At 44.8% G+C, this 20,994-nt stretch overlaps 1 protein-coding gene across 1 annotated transcript; it reads left to right on the forward strand.

The window, feature by feature from the left end:
* The first annotated feature begins 1,114 nt into the window (after positions 1-1,114).
* Positions 1,115-9,673, forward strand: LOC109610998 (vesicular acetylcholine transporter). The gene is made up of 2 exons (XM_020031794.2): positions 1,115-1,310; positions 2,812-9,673. Exon 2 carries the CDS (start codon positions 2,986-2,988, stop codon positions 4,714-4,716), a length of 1,731 nt encoding a protein of 576 aa, XP_019887353.1. The 5' UTR covers positions 1,115-1,310; positions 2,812-2,985; the 3' UTR covers positions 4,717-9,673.
* Positions 9,674-20,994: the final 11,321 nt, after the last annotated feature.

The following is a 20,994-nucleotide window of genomic DNA, read 5'->3' on the forward strand; positions in this document are numbered from 1 at the left end:
ATTTGTGATGTCAATAATGCTACCTTATTTTCAATCTGACATTTTAGACTGGGGATTATAAGAAAAGTTAAAGACGTCATTGATCGTGAATTGCAGAAAATGATTGTACTATGTTATGCAAATTCATATCTGTTTAGCGCTAAAAAATGATAGATAATTAGAGTCTCGAAAAAGCAGCATGGCGTTTTCGCTTCCGACTCACATTCTCCAACGGAGAACGCTGCTCGCGAGTGGCGTTGCATAATGTGGTTCAACCGAGCGCCGAGGGAATCCTGAAGTTCCCCGTTGAAATTTGTAGTTTACAAGAGCGACGCGGGTAATAAGAGATATTGCTGCACTCCCTGCAAACAACGGGGAACGAAATAACACGTGGCTATCAAATAACTATATTGCGATGCGGCGAGGGGGAGTAAAAAATTACCTTGGGAAGTTACACACGTGTATAATGCCCGGTCTTCCTCAAATGCTCGGTATAGGAGACTCAGATGATATAGATAGATGCAGAAACTCTAAATTTAACTTGCCCATTGGTAACGCGTACATAAGATAATAGAAAGGTTAGCAAAAATTGTGTCGACCGTACGAGAAGACATGAATATGTAGAGTACAAACGTTGCGCGATGTGCCTCGCGGGTTAAAAATATGTTTGACGATGAATTTTAACTCGAAGGTCGACGGACTCTGTCCCGCCCTCAAACGACGCGTCACTTCCTCCCCAAAGGGGACACATCGCATTTGGGAGTGTAACTCAGTTTAGGAATTTGCAATCGCCTTAATAACCCTACTATGGCCAATATTCTGATCAGCTTTCCGCGAGAGAAAACAGCTGTAGCTACTGGATCACGTTGTTTTCAATCTTTAATTGTCTTCATCAGATTAGTGACGCCTGACCTAGATCTCCGATATTGCATATTCATCGGAGATGACGCTACCCTGGATCTGCTGATCCGAAACGTACTTTGCAAATTTAGCTAACCGAATTAAACTGAATTTAACTGGCCTTCCATGATCCTTGATTCTTCTTCTTCAGCTGCTTCTTTGCAGAACGATAAGCGAGTTTGCTCAACACTGTCCACAAATTTTAACCGGTCGGAAAATGCATGACTGCTTGCAGGCTCGGTTGTGACACTCGGCTGAAAAGGTGGAGGGCCCAGGGACGCGTGGAGCCAAGGAGTCGGTGAATGACTCGAAGGACGAGGACGGATCAGACGTCGCCTCGACTCTGAGCGGCCTGCTCGCCGGTCTTCCGACCTTGGCGGGCCCCCAACGCCTTGCCAGTTCCCTCAAGCAGAAGTTCGTCAGCAACTCCGGTGAGTCGGTGAATCCTTTTCTCGTGCGCGGCGTCGTTAATCGTAGCATACACTATCTTGAGAAGGCTCGCTCATCCGCCGTGGTCGAGTTCGTCTATTTATCAAGTTGCGTCATTAACGAGCGATGACGATGATGACGATCGACAGGCGCCATTTTGCAGATGCGCGAGAACCATTGATCCGGTTGCCTTAGTTCTCGGGTAAAAAATGTTAACTCGCACTTATTATAGAGTAATTTACTTGATCGGGGTACATGTTTTTCTCTTCGCGAAAGGTTTTGATAAATCAGAATAATAACAGAGCAGGCGGATAATCGAGAGGTAACTTTAAAGTACATCGTTAAACAAAGATTTTACCTCTCGAGAGAAATAATAACAAACAGATTGAAATAGATTTTTAATTCGGATCGTTGAACTATGGACGGGACAAGTCGGTAAGTGCAATTAATAGAAAATGCACTTACAAACTTTTTCCATCACTGCATAGAATATGGTTTCTCTCCACGATTGTTAGCTCTTTCGGAAATTTCCTAGAGCTGTTACTTCATTGAGTCTTTAAAGAATAATTTCATAGAAGCTGTGTGTGCCATTTTTTATCACATTTTGTACTTGATAAACGATTAAAAAAAGCAGATAATTTCAAAGATAAAGTTAAAATACACGTATTCGAAAAACAATGTTTATCATAAAGTAATTTCTAATATCGAAAAATCTCATTCTTAATAAAATAATAATTTCTTAATCAAACTGTTGAAAATATACCATTTAAATATTATCTTTTTGTTGCTAAGTCTGGAAAGACGCAACATAGTTTCCTGTTTTATTTTTCGTGTAATTGGTCATCGTTTCACGGAGACTGACGACTCGACAAACAACTCGGACAGCAATATCGTCATTAGCACGGGGATACATCTCTGTGGCAGCAACATTCTCAAAGTGATTAGCGGCAACCCCACTGACAATGTCTTGTAACACGCGTCGACCCTCTTGTTTCCTCGGTGCTTTTCCGTGCTGTTTTTATCTCCGCCGTAACGCGATGCGCGATATACCAGTCTCGGGTATACAGAGTCGATCTCTTATACCGTGGGGGAGCCTCTATCCGGTGTCGCGTTCTTTTCCGTACGTGCGGGGAAGCAAGCCAAACAGAAAACAAGTGAGAAAAATGGATAAGAGAAGCGAGTGTGCGTTTCTGCAACGACAACCTCGCGAGGTCGGGGCATGAGGTTTGGGTCGGGGTCTTGTTGAAACCGCTTTGCGCTGATCAGGCCGGGTCAGGGCTCCCCTGTCTTCTTGTCTTCTGTCCAGCAACCATTTTTCCCCCAAAAATCCCTTCTCTCGTTGCTTCTCCAGACGCGTATCGCGCTGCGATCGACGACGATCACGATCGCGGAGGAGCTACGCGGCACCGGCGTGTACGCGGATCGCAGACGCGGATCGTGAACGCGAACGCGAGTCTAGCATCCACCGCGTGCTAATCGTGCCAACTCGGTGATCTGTTGTAGGTTACCCCCGGCCCGGCCTGATGCGCGCCGCCCCAATCGCGACGAACTCCTCGTCACGCTCGCTTCCCGAGGTCGCACGACTGGTGACCGCGATTAGTCCCTCGCACTAAACACAGACACAGAACACGGGAAGAAGCAGCGGTCGCTCCGCGACCATCACCTACTGCCGCCACCATGACGACGATACCGATACTGAATATGCAGTTTGGCGAGCTCAAGGAGATCATCTGGACGAAGCTGCAGGAGCCTAAGGCTCAGCGCAAGCTGGTCCTGATCATCGTCTGCATTGCGCTGTTGCTGGACAACATGCTGTACATGGTGATAGTGCCGATCATACCAGACTATCTGCAGTACGTCGGCGCGTTTGGCCCGGTTGAGGAAACGACCAACGTCACCGGTCCCCCGGGTCATCATGGCCAAGACTCCGCTACGGGAGTGCTGTTCGCGTCTAAGGCAATCGTGCAACTAATGGTGAACCCGTTCTCGGGCGCGTTGATCGATCGGATCGGCTACGACGTCCCCATGATGATTGGGCTGTGCATCATGTTCCTGTCGACAAGCGTGTTCGCGTGCGGTAAGAGCTATGGGGTGTTATTCTTTGCGCGCAGCCTGCAGGGAGTGGGCTCCGCGTTCGCCGACACTGCCGGTCTCGCCATGATTGCCGATCGCTTCACTGAGGAGTCCGAGCGCTCGAAAGCGCTTGGCATCGCCCTGGCGTTCATCAGTTTCGGTTGCCTGGTCGCGCCTCCATTCGGCGGTGCACTGTATCAGTTCGCCGGTAAGGAGGTGCCATTCCTGATACTAGCATTCGTCAGCTTGGCGGATGGCTTTATGCTGTTGCTAGTGATGAAACCGTTAAAGGAGCAGTTGCGCGATTGCCATCGCGAGGCCAAACCCACGATACCGATCTGGCGGCTGCTGATGGACCCGTACATCGCCGTCTGCGCAGGAGCCTTGATGATGTCTAACGTTGCGCTTGCCTTTCTCGAGCCGACCATCTCGTTGTGGATGGAGGACACGATGACGCACGACAACTGGAAGATCGGCATGGTCTGGTTGCCAGCTTTCTTCCCGCACGTGTTCGGCGTGGTGATTACCGTGAAGATGGCCAAGCAATACCCGCAGTACCAGTGGCTGATGGCGGCGGGTGGACTCGCGCTCGAAGGTCTCTGCTGCTTTATCATACCATTCGCCAACTCGTACAAAGTGCTGATGATACCGCTGTGCGGTATTTGCTTTGGCATCGCGCTCATTGACACCGCCCTGTTGCCCACGCTCGGCTACCTAGTGGATGTCAGGTACGTGTCGGTGTACGGCAGCATCTACGCGATTGCCGATATCTCGTATAGCGTGGCATACGCAGTCGGGCCAATCATTGCCGGCGGCGTGGTCGAGGCGATTGGATTCACAGCTCTGAACATCGGCATCGCCTTCTCGAACCTACTGTACGCGCCCATGCTCTACTACCTGCGGCACATCTACGACTTCAAGCCGTTCCAGGACGAGGCAAACATCCTGATGCAAGACCCACCCGATAAGGAATACCAGACCTACGTTCTACAGGAGCAGCGGCCAATAACCGGCGAGATTGGTAACCATCTGAACCAGACGCGCATGGAGACCAACATCGATCAAGGCTACGATCAGAATTACCAAACGACACAGCACGGCTATGATCAGCACGTCGGTTATGGTGCGCAGAACGCGATGGGCTACAATCAACCTGTCGAACAACCGCCAGTTTATAATCAGCAGGCTGGCTATGGTCAGCAAAGAAATTACCCCGCTGATCACGTTCAGGAGCAGAGGGGACCGCAAGTCGACGTGAACCCTTTCAGAAGACCGGAAGTGGATCAGCAGCGGCCAGCCGGGGATAGTAATCCTTTCAGGCAAGGCATGTACTAAGAGCGATCAGCCATCGCCGGTTGTCGCTCGATTGTTTGACGATCGCGATCGATTGGAAGGCAGGCATGTCCTTTCGCTCGGGAGTGCGTTCGAGAGTCTTCGAGACAGGCTTCCACTTATCAGCAGAGAATCGACAGAGTCGTCGTAGGGCGGCAGGTCGGCGAGACTTCAGGAGCGGGTGATCGGGACGCTAGATTGAAAAGACGAAAGAAAGGCGGAAAAGGAGAAAGAAGGAAAGAGAGAGATTGCCTGGGGGATCGTCGATCGTATCAGCATCCGCTAGATCTCGATCGTACTCAAAATATACCGGTACTAGTCGGGGGTGACAGACAGAGGCAACGACTTCCAGAGTGATTCCCTGAGAAATTCCACGGACTGTTGCTCCGTGAAAGCGGTGAATCCTGACGGTCCTGGGATCTGTTCGAGGTTTCGCAAGTGTGTAGTACGAGTCGCGAGAACGAGAAGAAGAAAGGAAAGGTGAGAAATGGCAACGCGAACACCGAGTTCTGACGCTAGCAGAGGATGTGACGTTGTAGGAGTAAAGTGACAGTATTTATGCAGACTGCAGATCTTCAACAGAGATAAGGACCGCGAGGGAAACAAAATTAGTCGCAACATCGAAATAAAATTAGAGTGAGAGAAAACGGGAGATGTGACTGGTGCTACGGAGAAAAGAAAAAAAACAACGTTCTTCAGGTGAAGAGTCGACGTTGTGGGAAAGTTGAAAGGGAAAGAAGGATTCACGACCGCGAGGAAGGCTTCCGGTCAGCAAGGACCTTCGCTCGCGGATTGCCGCCGGGCAAGTTTTCGGTTTTTATTGTTTTTCGTTGAAGATCGTTTTATTGCTGAACGGAAATAGCATATCACTAGTTAAGACTAATCAGGAATCTAGGATAAGGCTTTAAGTTAAGTAGGAGACTGTATAGGAGGAGTGTGACGAGGGTGGTCGAGACTCGCCCCGCGTACCGCTCTGTATTGGCAAAGTACTTGTCCCTGCTCCGACCTGCACGAATAAATTCCATTACAAAGGAAAAATCGGGAATACATCACTTCAGTAATTAAACTAAGACTGCAAAAGCTGTTTTTAATTATTAGAATTTCAGACTTTTACACATGTGCGCATTCTAAAATTGTTGCTTGACGTACGTTTCATGTTATGAATAAAATCTTCTACTACGATAGCGGAATTTTAATTATTATAAATAATTATTATAAATGTTGTTATGAAAGACAGATGGTGAAGCCTATTAAAGACTTTTCTGTTTAAATAATTTTTAATGTTCAAAATTTGTTTCCTACTCCATTCATCTCTATTTCACGTTTTTGCTGAAAAGCAAGACATCTTCATTGTTTTAACAAAATACCAGACGACGTCTCTCGTATAATTATATTTATCCATATGCGCGTATGCGTATGTATCAAGTAAATATTATATAAATATTTATATTATGTAAATATTATATAAATTGTTGTTAGAATTCTGAGAGAATATATCTTCTATTTTGTTAAATATAATAAGTACAAATTGATAAATTGACCGCAACTTCAAGAACTCAAATATAATCAGTATTTCAAGAAAATTCTTTCTGATTTTCCTCGCGCTTCAATGCGAGACTCTACATCTCCTTTCAGTCCGATCGAGTACTTTGCCGCAATAATGGAGCAATACCAGTACCAAAGCGCGACAAAGTGAACATATCTGTATTTTTATGAGATTACTTTTCTAATTGTAGAGGTATTTCGTTCTCGGAACCTTGTCGATTTGGTTCGCGCGGGGATAATCGCGCGCGAAATCTGCATAATAATCTACACGTAGACTCTAACGTACGCATATTTCTATATGTACATGTAAATATGTCGAATCTCTTAATCGTGTGTCGGAGACTGACTCGACCGCGCGGTTTCGCGGGGACCGTCGCGAGCGGACTTCACCGTCACGGGCGCGGGTCTGCCTGCGCGATTTTCCTTGTCGACAACCCGCCAAGCTTCACGGCCGAGTGCACAGTACACATTCGTACCTACTCGTCAATACTAGAAGACGCCACGAGAAACGCAAAGCAAATGAGTTAATCATTAACGAGCACACCCGCGCGCTCGCGCGCGATCGGCATCGTTCGTCATCGTCGATTAGCATGAAGGGCGCGAAAAGGATAATGATGATGAGAGGAGGGTTGCTCCTCACTCGTCAGGGAGAATCCGCTTCGCTCGCGACCGGACCTCGGGATGACCGCTCGCCATCCGATGACGTCGCGGCGGATCGGCTCGAGGCCCGGCCTCGCGACTGCTTTGAGTTAACAGTGCCTGAACTTCGCAAATTTTTAATCCCCATCCTGCCGCGGGGCTCGCGGCATGGACAAGAATATCGTAAAGCTCTCCCGCAAAAAGATTCAACGCGAGTGTGCATCACCCGACCTAACGTAGACACACTTTCTATTAGAGACCCGCTATACACATGTACCTAAACGTAGGCTATACGCGTTTCGTTTTGTAGCTGCGAGGGAGAGTGGAGCGCGTTTTATCTCCGCGACGGCGCATTTCGTTTCTATATACGAGCTGGCCTCTAACGTTAAGTACTTTATCGTAACGGTAGCGCGTGGCACGCCGATAATTACCGCCGCGATTCCGCGCTCGTGGCGGATTCACCGCGAAAGCCGATGTTTTAGCATAATCGAGACGCTTCGTACGGCGCGTTTGTGTCGCTGGTATGTCATTATGGAATTAACGATAATTTCCCTGCTCTTAACCCGCAAATAACCCGCAATGTCGTTTTCGACCCGTAGATTCCAAGGTTGAGCCTTGTATGAGCCTTTGACTTGTCTAGTCGATTTAATTAAATGTATTTATTTATTTATTATATACTTATTGTATAAATGGATATTACGTTTCGTATAATATATTTTTTTATCGCGCGTCTCTTTGTGATTCTCTTTACGATGCACCATGCAATTTCTTTCTTTAATTTTATCTTTGCATTATATTCGTATTTATGCATTACATTTGATATGTACAATGGTTACCCGAGCGTTCTCTTTCGAGAGTAGCAAAGTCGAAAGTGTTACGTACCAAAGAATACGCGATAATTATCGGCGAGGCGTTGCATCGGTGCACTGCGGTTATACATACACGTATATCATATGAAAAATTATATAGTAGCTTCTTTTGTCTCTTGTAAATACACTATATTATGCGTGCGTGAAATGGAAAGGAAGAAGGTATCTTCCTTTCCCTTTCTACGCAATGCGTCACATATTGGGTGTCTCAAAATTATCGTCACTCAATTCAATCACGAGTGCTCCAATTCGCTTCAATATTTTTAAGAAGTAAAATCTACAATTAGAATTCTCAATAGAGATTTTGAAAAAAATCCGCTTAAAATTTAATAAAGAAGATAATTAATCTTCTGTTTTCATTGCATATGAAATTTATTACATTTTTAATTGTAATCATATCTCAAATATTGCGAAAGTCCCTTGAGAACATTGAAACATGCATTGCTCTTTTCGTCTTCTGACTTCTAGTAGTCGCGATGATAGTGATTGATGTAGTGGCAGCAGTTGTGGGACACCCGGTATATATCTTGCCTACTTGTATCATATCATTGGTGAGTGTTGTGAAAGCGACAGTACGTGAGTATAAAATCCCTTTTCCTTTTTCCCATCTCCTGGGACTAAAGGCCAGTGCTGGGCAAAGGTGTACGCTTCTGATACCCCCGGTTTGTGTGCAGAACCTGAGGATCTTAAAAGCGAAACGGGAACGTGTTTTTTTCTCAAAACGAGATCAGTTACGCTTTGCATTATATTAACAATTTTACGATTGTTATTGGGTGAATTTGTTCGAAGGAGAAATCGTTTTGCATTCTTAAGAATACATTTTGAAGAAAGCAGCGTGGCTAATTTTACTTTGCTCTTGAAATCCTCAGTTATCGCGCGTACGACCAACTCGAAAGACTCGCCGTTCTCACGAATTTCGTTAAGTTTTGACGATTCTACCATACGTTGCAATTAAGTCAGGAAACAGTGAAAACGGCGAGAATTTCTCTGTTAAGTCAGTTGTAAGTTCTCTGTTGTAAAGATTTCTATAAAACACGGTATCGAATAATTTGTAGATAATTAGCTTAGACAGATACGCGGATGGGTGGATCGTTGTTTCTCCTCTGCTTGGAAAAGATTCAAGGTACCGAGCTCGACTGTAAAAATTATTATATATTTTATTGATTTTTAAGAGTAATAGTCTATGCGATGATGTCCTGCGTGTTACAAGGCCTTGCTCAGCATGGTCGTGAGCGACGTTTGGAGCACGAACACGGGCGCTAGTTTCTCAACAATATTTTTCTCACCTGGTAACCCGCGTGTATCTGATTCCCAAGTGTTGCGAGCGAGCGAGCGAGAGAGAGAGAGAGAGAGAGAGAGAGAGAGAGAGAGAGAGAGAGAGAGAGAGAGAGAGAAGAGCTGGGGATCTCGACGATCTCCAGCTCGATGACGGAGCGTGCGACACGCGAGCATATATCTTTAACGGAGTGCGGAGGGGAGAAATAGCCACCAAAGTTATGTATATCCAGTTATCCGTGCATAATGCGTAATTATTCGTGCGCGACGAGGAGTTGATCGTGCATCTCGAGATTAATCCGTAAGCGTAGCATAATTTAACTGCAATACATTCGCACTTTGCGCGTACACACAGCATGCATATACACTGACGTACACTTATACACGTACATTTACAGGTACATATATGTACAGGAGATGACATATACATACATAGACAGATGGACACTGTACACACAAACATACACACACACACATTCGCGATTCTAATAATTATACATAAAGACACGCATGTATGTATGTATATTTAACTGATGAAAAACCAAGTAATTCGAAATGCGTATGTAACTGAAATCCTATGACACTGTAATGTTGTTGAACCGGTTATTAAAGATGTCATTGTTACCGAAGGATACCATGTGTTGCACTTGATACCATCTCGACACATCGTTAACTTGTTCTCTTTGTGTATGAAGCTAATTTCTATCAAATATTCATACAATACAATTATACAAATTTTAAACTTCTAACAGACAATTCCCAGCGCTCTTAAAATATTAATCAAAACGGAAATATCTCGCTCAGCGCTCGTGAGAGAGAATTTTCCAATCGTGGAACGTAAAATTGCATCATCGCGACACTCGCTCTCGCATAAGAGCAACCGATGACAAAAGCATCTCTCTTTCATCCGGAGAGAAATCGATCGACAAGAGGAAGGGGTGCGGAGGGAGAAAGGGATGCAAATGTCAATCACGAATTCATCGTAAATCCCTTTCGCGCGGCATCAAGAGCGTAATGCGATCGCTTATCCTCTCTTCGTTCGCTCTCCGCGACACGCTTGGGAGAAAAGTAACGAGAACGACTTACACCCTGGTATCATATCATCGCGGGATGCTGCAAAGGGTTGACCAGAACGAAGTAACGATAGGAGGGGGTGAGGAGAAGGGCGAAAGAGAGGAACAGGGGGTTTTAAGCCCTTAAGAACGCGCGGCACGCGCCGTTCGGAATTCGGGCCTAATGAAAAAGCGAGAAGCAGAGAAACGAGCGCGCGCGCGCACAAGACGATGACGAGCGATCCATAGGGGATGTCTGCGGGGGCTCTCTAGTGTCACCCTAACCCCATCAAAGTGTAATAATATTTATATTAGGGTGCAGCTGAGAAGGGTGGGTGTATGGGGTACACCGTGCGGCCGGGCGAGCGAGATGCCTCGGGGAGGGGTGGAGATGCATCCATCCCCTTCCAACGACTGTACCGAGTGATCCCCTGGTAACGACTGACCCGCGGCACGTTATTCCGCAGATATCGATCGCGCGCCGCAACGAGTACGCGCCGCATCGATAACGCCGCCGTGCGCCCTCGAGGTATCGATTAATCGAACGGGGATACGCGGGCGAGCAGACGAGGAACATCACCAGACACGTTCCGCACGTGCGTGAGTAGAGTTCGGTGGGTAATTACGTCAACGTGAATCTTGCTAACTCGGGAAAAAGTTGCGACGATTGCAGCGAAGTTCACTGTTGGCTGTGATATCTCGTAAAGAATAAATTTACCTTGTATTATAGTACAGTAATCGATTTTAATGCACGTCACTGATGCGAAGAATGGACACATTTGTCGATGTCTCTTGTAAAAAATTGCAATGATTGTCTTTTAAAAAAATATAAATCTAAATTATCGATTTGCGACTGTTTAGGAAGAGATGTTAGAAAATTCCACTTATAATAAATTGCAAGTGTATATAGATAGAAAGAAAGACAGATATTTATCGAATTTTAGATAAAATTGTACTATATTTTAGATATAATGTATTTTCTATATATTGAAGAAACTAATTCTTGTAAAATAAAATTACTAAGATATCTAATTTTGTAAAATCATAAAAATTAAAGTATAAAGATAAAAAGATATTCAATTTTATGCATATTTTAATAGAGAAAGATTTATTATAACTATCTCTATGAGAAAAATAAAAATGCGATTAGCAGTGAACAGTTTTCACAGCTATCGGGAGTGAATTGATAGAACAAAAATATATACGCTTTCTTTGCTTTATTTATTTGATTATGTTACGTGATTATTTGAAGCACTTTATGTCAGAGAATAATTCATTGTAGAATAATTTCAATTACTTGCTACGGTACATCGTTACATCGTTTATTTTAAGAGTTACATAAGTCATGTATATACGACTCGACGGTCGCGTATATAATCAGCTACTCAGATCTTTACGTGTCCCAGATCGCAAGGCTGTCCTAGATTAAAGTTGACACGTCGACGTTGTGCGCTTTTAAGACGCGAATATCGATTCCTTCCATTCTCTCTCTCCTCATAAAAGTGTCTAAATATCATATATTCTTTAGTATATTTGCAGATGGAAGCTTTACCTTGCTTGTTAAGAAATTTCACGTTTAAATGTTCACGTGGACTTCTTTGTTCTGAAAATGTCCTTAGTAATGACCAAGCAGTATTGTATTTTCGGAGATTTCAACGAAATTCTTGAAGATTTTAACGGACCGTGAGGTTGAATTTTGAAAATAAAATGACGTTATAAAAAGAGCATATTTATTAAAAATGCACGATGATACACTGCAAAACACGATTTACAGTTACGACACTTTCTGACACTTTTCAAACAAGATTTAAACTAACATTCATGAGCGCTATTCGCATATCTGTTACAGTAACAAAACCAAATAATTTTGCCGTCAGTTTTTGTGTGTCGATAGAAGTGAGAAATGATAAATATGATATTGACAAGATACTAAACTCAAACAACCGTTATATACATATCGTTTACCGTTCTCACAGAAGATACATCAAGAATATATTACACAATTTTATCATATTTTATCACAAAACGTGATATGCGCTCAATACCTTATTTTAACTTTATTTTGCCTTCTCAAATCGCGATATGGACTTTTTAATGGACTATCGCTTTCTAGTAAATTAATATTTACCGTCAAAATGTCAATTGATGAGTCGGCAGATATTAACGAAGACTAACGATGATTCAAGAGTCCCTGAGTAGGAGTGCGTCCAAGAATATCTCGTGAAAGTGCGCCTCCAAAGCGGCAAACGAGCCGACAAATCGGATTCACAGGATGCTGGACATTACGTCGGAGGTGATCGGGGACGGGGGTGGTTCACACCGAATTCGATTAGGTTCTGGCGCCTTCACGTCCTTGCCCCCTCTCGCTCCTTATCCGGGCCCGCGACCCTTCGACATTGGCCAGGCACGATTAATTGACAGTAGTCCCTTCGAGACTTCTCGACGAGATTCGAAACGACAGCTACGAATTCCAGGAGGGTGCGAAGAAAGGCATAAGGGTGTACGCCCGCTCGACGTGGATCCGTGTCGGGTGTCAGTGCTTTAAGATTAAGTCATTTAGCCTAACTTGTTGAGCGCGAGTTTACGCTCCGCAGTCTTGGAACGCGTCGAGAAGTTCCGAGGACGAGTTTTATTAGCGTGCAATTATGACGTTGGAATATCACGAATTTGGTGGATAACGAGAGACGTATTATACATTAATGCTTTTCCTATTTTCTTTATAGAATGTTATACTATTACAATCTTAAAGATCTTCAAGATTTAAACATCTTTAGACTTTAAGACATCTTAAAGATTAAACAGTTCGATAATTGAATTCGAAAAGTATCCTAACAGAATATTTTATCAAACTTATCGCGCTTCGAATATCTCGATTTTATTTTATTATTTATTTCGAAATTACGCCAAACGTAACGGAGAAAGGTGAGGGAGGGAGGATTCCCTGACATAATCGCGTTACACGTACATCGGGTACCATACAGCCGTCATTACGTACCTCCCCCGGGTATAAAGTAATTTATCATGCCGATACGTGTGCCTATCGTTAGTGACCGACTGTTAATGCTTGCTAATTAATGATCCCGCAGCGACCGCTGTAGTCGAAATTCAGGACGGGATCTAGAATGTGAACTCCGCTGCCATTTGTCTTCAGCCGGAGCTGTGCATGGGAAAGCTTCGCGCATGTTGTCATCGTATAGTACTCAACTGCAAGAGCGATCATGCCTCCAAATAAAATCCGAGTATCATTATTGTACCATTACTGTATCCTTCCAGATTAATACGCTCGAAAAATACGCGGACGATATATTACGCAAGATATTATGTCGCCAGGATGATTAACGAAATAGAACATTAATTGTGTACCCACGAAAGTCGATCAATTATGAATAATTTACGAAAGGCGTGCAAAATGATGCAATTAGCTACGATCATCGAGAAATGGGACAGCCATATGTACAATTAACGGTAATTTCATGTCGATTTATTGTACACTGCGCGTTCAAACGCAGGCTCGGTCAGACCCAGTGACATTTAACGTATCTGGAGCGCGATCCACATTTAGGGTGAACTAATCTGGGAAATATACGTGAGCGTTATACTTCGGAAGCGCACGTGTAGGTGCTGAATCAGCGCCGATTTAAATTTAGAACTTCGAAAAGTGCATTTTCTTACCCGCGATAGCCAAAGGATTCCCGTCAACTGTTCGGTTGAGTACGGGAGATGAAAGCCGGCCGGAGAAAGAGGCCGAGTCACCATAGGCGTTCACGGTGGCAAAAGAAACATTGATTGAACGCGGAGGGTGCCACGCCGGTGTTGCGTCGAGGACCGATGAGGCGAATAATCGGATTTAGGGATTATCAGCTCTCTCCTTTCTCCTTCTCTCTGTCGGTGCCGGCCGCAACATCGTTGTCGGTATCGTCAGCGATTTCGAGAATCATTAACGAGACAAACGAGCCACCGTCATCGACACTGGAAATCATTAATGCATTCTAGAAATTTGCCTGGATTGTTATCATACTTCGGTTCGCACTTTAGTTTCATCAGGAAAAGCAAATTAGGAGCATAATGATATTTAACTTGATTTTCAGCTCGAGTATCACGTTCTATTTAGTTTTAATTTTATTTTTATAATAAACTTTTCGTATTATTTTAATTTTATCACATTTTATCATAATGTAAGTAGAACTTTTCAAGAATTCTTCAGCGTGTTTCTACAATCGAATACATAATTTATTTATGGTATATTCACGACGTTATATTATGATTTATGACATTACGATGTTATCATAAATGGATTGCCATCAGAAATAATGGGAGCACACGTGGCCGGTTTAATATCTCTCTTACCCACTTTACGGAGTCAATTTCCTAAAGCGAAAATGCTTCAGAGAATAAATTGTTACAAAAAAAAAACTTTTCGTGAATTAAGTTTCGGAAGTGTAAATAGGGGGCGGAATCCCGGATAAATTTGCGCTGGATGGCAGACACGACGATCGTCGCCGACCCGGGGGTGCTCTCCAGAAGACCATCCAGAAGAGCGAAATGCCTCACATCGCTACCGGCATTTCCGGCAGCGCAAGTTACCGGACCCGTTTTCACGCGCGTTTTACGCCGGACCCTCTTATCTCGGCAATAAATTTCCTTCGGCACGCCTCGCGTGCGTCGTTCACCGTCTCAGGGATCTTTCCCATTCTCCCCGGATAACCCCATCGAGAGCCGGTATCTGCGGTTCCTCCCACACAGCCAGACGAAAAAAAGAAGATCCAGATAGGGATGCTGCACCGTGCGGCCGATAATAACGCTAGTTTATCGCATGATTTATCAAGCGCGATCGTATCACACGCCGGCCCACGAAGGACCTTCGAAGAGTGGAGGATACACTGAGGAGGGCGGGGGTGCGCGTTGTGACAAATTGTCGGTCCACAGGAAGGGTGAAAGAGAGAGAAAGAGAGAAAGAGAAAGTGAGAGACACGTCGGCCTCTCCATGCGTACATCTGTTTTCCGCGCTAATACCTTGTATAACTCTTACGGGGCCGACAACTTGGGGGACAGCCACGACACGAGAGTCCGGAAGTGAGAGAGAAAGAGAGAAAGAACGAGAGTGAGAGATCGCGAACGGGACGGAGAGCCGTTTCTCGCACCCCGTCTACACCCCGAAGATATATCGCGCTCGACGTGTCGTCGTGCGATATAAATAATGCATCCCTCTCCTGGATCGCAGATCTTCGTCTCGTGATACCGCCGTCGATACCTCGGTGCGATCGGAAAATTATCATCGAGCAGGATCCGAAAACGGAAGAATCCGCATGCGAAGAAAAACATTTTTGGACGAAAGAGAGATATAAATTTATCAGGTTGATATTTTGGTAGACTTATCGTCATTGTGTGTTTTAAATAAAGTTAAAAGCCCGAATTTTCTCTTCAAAAATAAAATCGGAAAAATATTTTTTAAAGATAAAACAAGTATATGTGACTCTGATATCGACTTTTGATCAATAAAAGTTACTTCGTCAAAAGCTTGATATTCCATTTTTTATTTTATTTAGACAATACGTTCATTTTTTTTCTTTTGCAGGATTAAACTGCACGGTATATTTCTTAGATAAAAAAATCGAAATGAGTGTTTCTTTTGTATATACACCTATATTTATTACGAGACAATAAGTCTCCCGCAGAAAATCTGGAAAGACCGGGAGTCTGAGAAATAACGACGCTGCAATCTAAAGTTTGCGCGTTTCTCATAATGCAAGGGCGTTGATAGATGTGCATACTTAAGAGCAAAGGAACAACTTTAAAAACGTTCGCATCTGTGTTTTTCACCGAATAAAATTAACCGATCTGCGCGACGCCGACATCACAAAACGATTCGTCGTAACAGCTCGTTCAAACTCCAAACTGATGCATTCTTCACGCTGCTCATTCAAGATGTCCGACAGCAACCCCCGTTCTTCGACGTCTTCAAAGTGGCTCTTCGAAACAGTGCACCTGACACGCCAATCTAAAGTTCGCGAAAACCGTCGTCACTGACGGAGAGTATGGTGGTGCAAGAGGGCACAGGGACGAAGGGAGGTTCTCACCCCTTCGAGATCCACTTCTAGTCGGATACGGGGCCTGTACAAGTATCCCCTTTGGTGCGCCGCGACTCGCGTGCTCTATCTGCCGTCGGTCACCCTGAGGCCAGTCACCCTCTAAGAGAGACAGAGAGGATGAGAGACGACCAGGGGGCGGCGATGCGGACGGGGGTGCTCCGTAACAAACGCGGATCGTGTAAGGGGTCGAGGAGATAAAATGAGATCGTGTCCCTAGCACCGGGGACAGGGGGCAGGGGGAACGGCTGGAAGACAGAGGAGAAAAGAAATTGGTACATCGCCCGAGAAAAATGAGCCGACGGATCTCGAGCGGTCGTCCCTCTCAGCCCCTCACCCCATTCCACCCTCCGTTTGTCGCTTCTCGTGCGAGTACCTCGCGCGATGTGGCCAGTGCGTTGTTGCGGAAACGGGGACATTGTTTCCGTTGCGAGATCCGACCAAATCGATCAACTCGATTGTCGGCTGATCAATCTTACAAGTTTGACAAAATATTTGACAGAACGAAAGATAGTTTTGAATAGGTATAGTATTTCCCAAGCATGTGTGGTGGAGTAGCGTGTGGTGGACGTACGTCGAACGCACCTGCGCGTTCTTCATTCTTCCCGATCCACTTGAGCGAACTAAAACCACGTTTACGACCGCACGAGATAGCGCACGACTTCGTGCACAAGTCGTAACAGCGTATTAAAGTCTCTCGAAGCGACGTCACGTTGAATGATGCGTGCCTCTCGACTACGCGAGACACGACTGAGTCATAAGCGGTGCATGAGGTTGTCACTTATATTATTCAATTCGGATGACATCCGTAACATGTCGCATAAGCAATGACATGATGACAACGATATGAATACACAATCAAGAACTTGACATCAGGGAACTGTAATTTCAAATTCGTCCAATAAAAATATTATCTCACTAATATATATAGTGTCCTGTTACTTTAACGAAAGCAATTTTCATTAAAATTCCGCATATGAGTAAAAGTTATCAGATATCCCATCGTGTCTGACCTGAAAAACGAGCGAGGCATTTTCCGGAATATCCGGTAATTCGGTCGAATTACGAGAATCGCTTGCTAAACGAACGAGCTGAAATAACCAGGAAGTGCGCACACGGCGCGGATCTCTCGGGAAGCGGCAAACGACCGCACTTCCGGTTCGTGCGGCAAAGTGTTTCCTGCGTCGTCCGCGCGAGGGTCGGCAATCCCTTCGTGCTTGCGGCCGGTTGCGGGAGGGTAAAGGGCAACAATGCCGCGAGCAACTACTCGAACACCCCGGCCTTTGTCTGAAAATCTCACTCAAGCTTTCTCCTTTTCGTTCCCTTTGCCCTCCGCGTGTTCCCTTATCTATCTCCTTTACGCCCTCCGCCTGTTCCCACCCTTCTTCTTGGCTCCCTTTCACCTCGCTTGCCTCCCTTAACGGCGGGACACGTGTGATTGCTGTTCCTTTGAATTTTAAGAAAAAGACTCCCGCGAGTGCCGTCTTTGTCTCACGTCGCTTTCACGTTCTGATCAAAAGGAGACGAGTGCTCCAAGGCGGGCATGCTTATTAAGCAATTGAACTTAAGGGATGATGGAGTCGCAATTTATGACTAGGGAGTGGGTATCAAGGTCAGTTTCATGAGCATCCAAATAATATTCATGACATATCGAGTATAAAAAACTCTTGATTAATAATTCCATATGAAAACAAGTCTAAATTACTTTCTTTACGTACTTTTTAAGCATTAAAAGAAAAACGAAAAATATCTGTAAATAATAAATGTATGAAAATATAAAGTCTACATATCTCAAAAATTGTAATGTATTGCAAAAATATATGAGCGTACAAGATCATGCGTAAATAAATATATAATCTTCCTTGATATTCTGTAATCAGTGTTGTAACATCATCTTACCATTATGAGCAAATTACTCCATTGGCAATATTGATTATATTGGTCAAAGGAGGTCGACATGCGGCGAACATGATTCTGCAATTTGCTTTACTACCTGAATAAACATGTACGTACCTGACAAGCGTTGCTGCTAACAAACATTTGCTCGTGATTATCAGCGAGCCGTAAATTCTTGCTGATAGCTGACCGACGTTTCACAAGGAGCGTTAATTTTGCATCTCAAACTACTTGCACCATCTTGACAGAAATCTCCTACCGTGTCGTGCACACTTGACGTGCAAAAGAAACGGATTACCGTTAATATTCGATATCACACTGCGACTCTTGCCGCCCCGCGTCGTACCGTCAAAAGCGTCCGTAAATGCGGACAACCCGCCTTATGAATAACGTAAAGCGTCACGGCGAGGCGCATTATTCGACCCACAACGGCAATTCTCGACGACTATGACGACGACGACAATAAGGTTTCCGCCCTCGCGTACGTCTTCCCGCGAGCTGGTACCGTCATCACGGGGTACCATGTTGCGTTATGGGTATCAGCCGGCCCATAAAACGGCATTAGCGCTTCCCCCATATGCTGCGCGACCGGTTGAGTTTACTCGAGCGAAAGGGAAAGGGCGATCTTTGTCGTCTTGAGAGAAGATCATCTTCATCGTTGAGGATCGTTGTCCTTCCACGTTGCGCTTAATGACAAAGCTCACTCGAGAAGACGAGCGATTCTCGATCGAGCTACTTTTCGAGTGATCTAAACCGATACATGTGTTCTATAATAATAGAAATAATTTTTTTATAAATATTAATTATTGATATCAATGTAGATTGATAGCATGATATTTCCCCTGCACATTGTTCAAAATGTAAATTGTTTCCCTGAGTCTGTAGGGCTCTGAACTCACTGCAATTATATCGATTCTAAGTCGACCATTCCATCGCTCGAGATGAGCGATTTTATCGTTTAATCCGAGCGCGAGCGACGATAATAAAAATGTTTACGAGCCGTTTACGAAGCACGTGGACGCGCGAAATAAAGAACCGCGATGAAGAGCGAGAAACGCATTACAATATTCCCTCGGACTTCTCGAAAAAGTCGGTTTTGTGTATGGGATTTTACTCAGTTTTGATGCTGAACACCTCGAATGCTGCAGTGGCGATCTATTCGATGGGTAAACTGATGAAACGAAGAACTCGATTAGTTCCGTCGGATCGTTCGAGCGCCATAAAAATTCCTTGTGCTATTCCTAAGTGCTGCCATTTTGGACTTCGAACTTCAGGCCAGATGGAAGAATGGTGCATCATTTTCTTCCGCAATGGACCTCCACTGGCTCCGAACGCATCCCTCGCGGTGAGAAAGGCTTTTTATCGGGGAAAGGGAGAGGAAAAAACCACGAACGTGATCGCAGCACGTAGGCGAATAAAGCGAGGGCGAAGGGGGCGCGCCGTCCCAGCCGTCTCTCTCTTGCCCGGGGCACCCCTTAAGTCTGGTCCACCCTTACGGGTGGTAATAGCAGCAGACCGGCAGGGTGGCCGCAGTAACGACGCGTCGTCAGTTAATCAAGCCATTTCGTTCCTGCGGGATCGGAATGAGGATTCGGCCGAAACGGCCATCGATTTTCCCTCGGCAACGGTCGCAGCTTTTCCAACTTCCGGGAAAGCACGGGGAAAACTTGGAGGAAGTCGGACTTCTTCGCATGTTGCGGCACGATGGCCGCGCATTTCGTCGTTACCGAATGACGTACAAAGGAAGAAGAATAACTGAATCCAAAAAGACAGAACTTTTGTCGTGAGATATAGGTGTGGCTTTACTTTCCAAATGTGTCTTCTAACTTTAATCGCAAAACCATGTATGCAGCCATCACGAGAGAGAATTGTACAGTGCGTAACAAATGCATATGCACATTTTATCTCAGTTGGAATAATCGCACGCAAAACAGAATGGTATTATTGTAATATGTTTCTGTCGAACCTTTCTCTGTCTCTCATTCGACTGTGTGTTGAGTGCATTTCGGATAAAGCAACTTTTATATATTTTGTTGATGTATTGTAGTAGTAGCTCTCTGGGCGAACGGGCAATGATTGATGCAGCGCGTTAGGAGTCTCAATTTATTCCTCTATCCTTGTTGAATGTTGAGCGTGACTGTACATCTCGAATTACTGCTTTTCCAGTATAATTTCCGAGCGCGCTGTATATACTTTCTGTGAAAATAAAGATGTACAGAAATAATATCTTCCTTCTTTTATGCGAATTCGGTTTCCTTTTCACGTGAAGAATCATAGTCCTCTCTCTTGTTATCTCAAATAATAAAGCTGGGAAAGTTAAGAACGAGTGCCTTCTTATTTAACGTGAACGGTAAAGTAAGTACGAGCGTAATGCGCGTGCCATTCCCCACGCAGATATCAATAAAAGCGCGCAATATGGTAATCTCGCTGTACTTTTACGAAGCGAGTTTTAATCCACTTCCGAAAGTTTTGTAACTCGTCGCGAAACGAGATCAGAAACTCTGGCATTTCAATAACGCTCCTCCTCATAACTTTCTTCATGGTCTCTCGCGATCCTTTCGGAATTGAAACTTCAGCGTAAACCAGTTCAAGAGTTCCTCGTTGGCGGAACTGCACAGAAGGAAGCTCTCCCATTTTCGACATTGTCCGTCCTCCGATGGACATTATAAATCCCGGACCGGAATTTCCGGTTAAACCAAAATCCACTTGACATTACGAGACTGCCGCGGCTTCAGTGGCGGTTCCAAACCAAACCACTGCTCGGCCAACCGAAGATCTTGGGCAAGGTCAAGTGTTCTCGTCCTCGGAAGCACGTACTCTCGTCTCGCCACTACCTGGAAGACCAGCAGACCCTTCTTCAAGAGTGGGATGATGCAGAAGGTGCACAAAATGCGCGTCGACGGGCGCATCAAGCCTATT

This window comes from Ooceraea biroi, chromosome 7 (genome assembly GCF_003672135.1).
Source record: "Ooceraea biroi isolate clonal line C1 chromosome 7, Obir_v5.4, whole genome shotgun sequence".
In the NCBI taxonomy this organism is placed as follows: domain Eukaryota; kingdom Metazoa; phylum Arthropoda; class Insecta; order Hymenoptera; family Formicidae; genus Ooceraea; species Ooceraea biroi.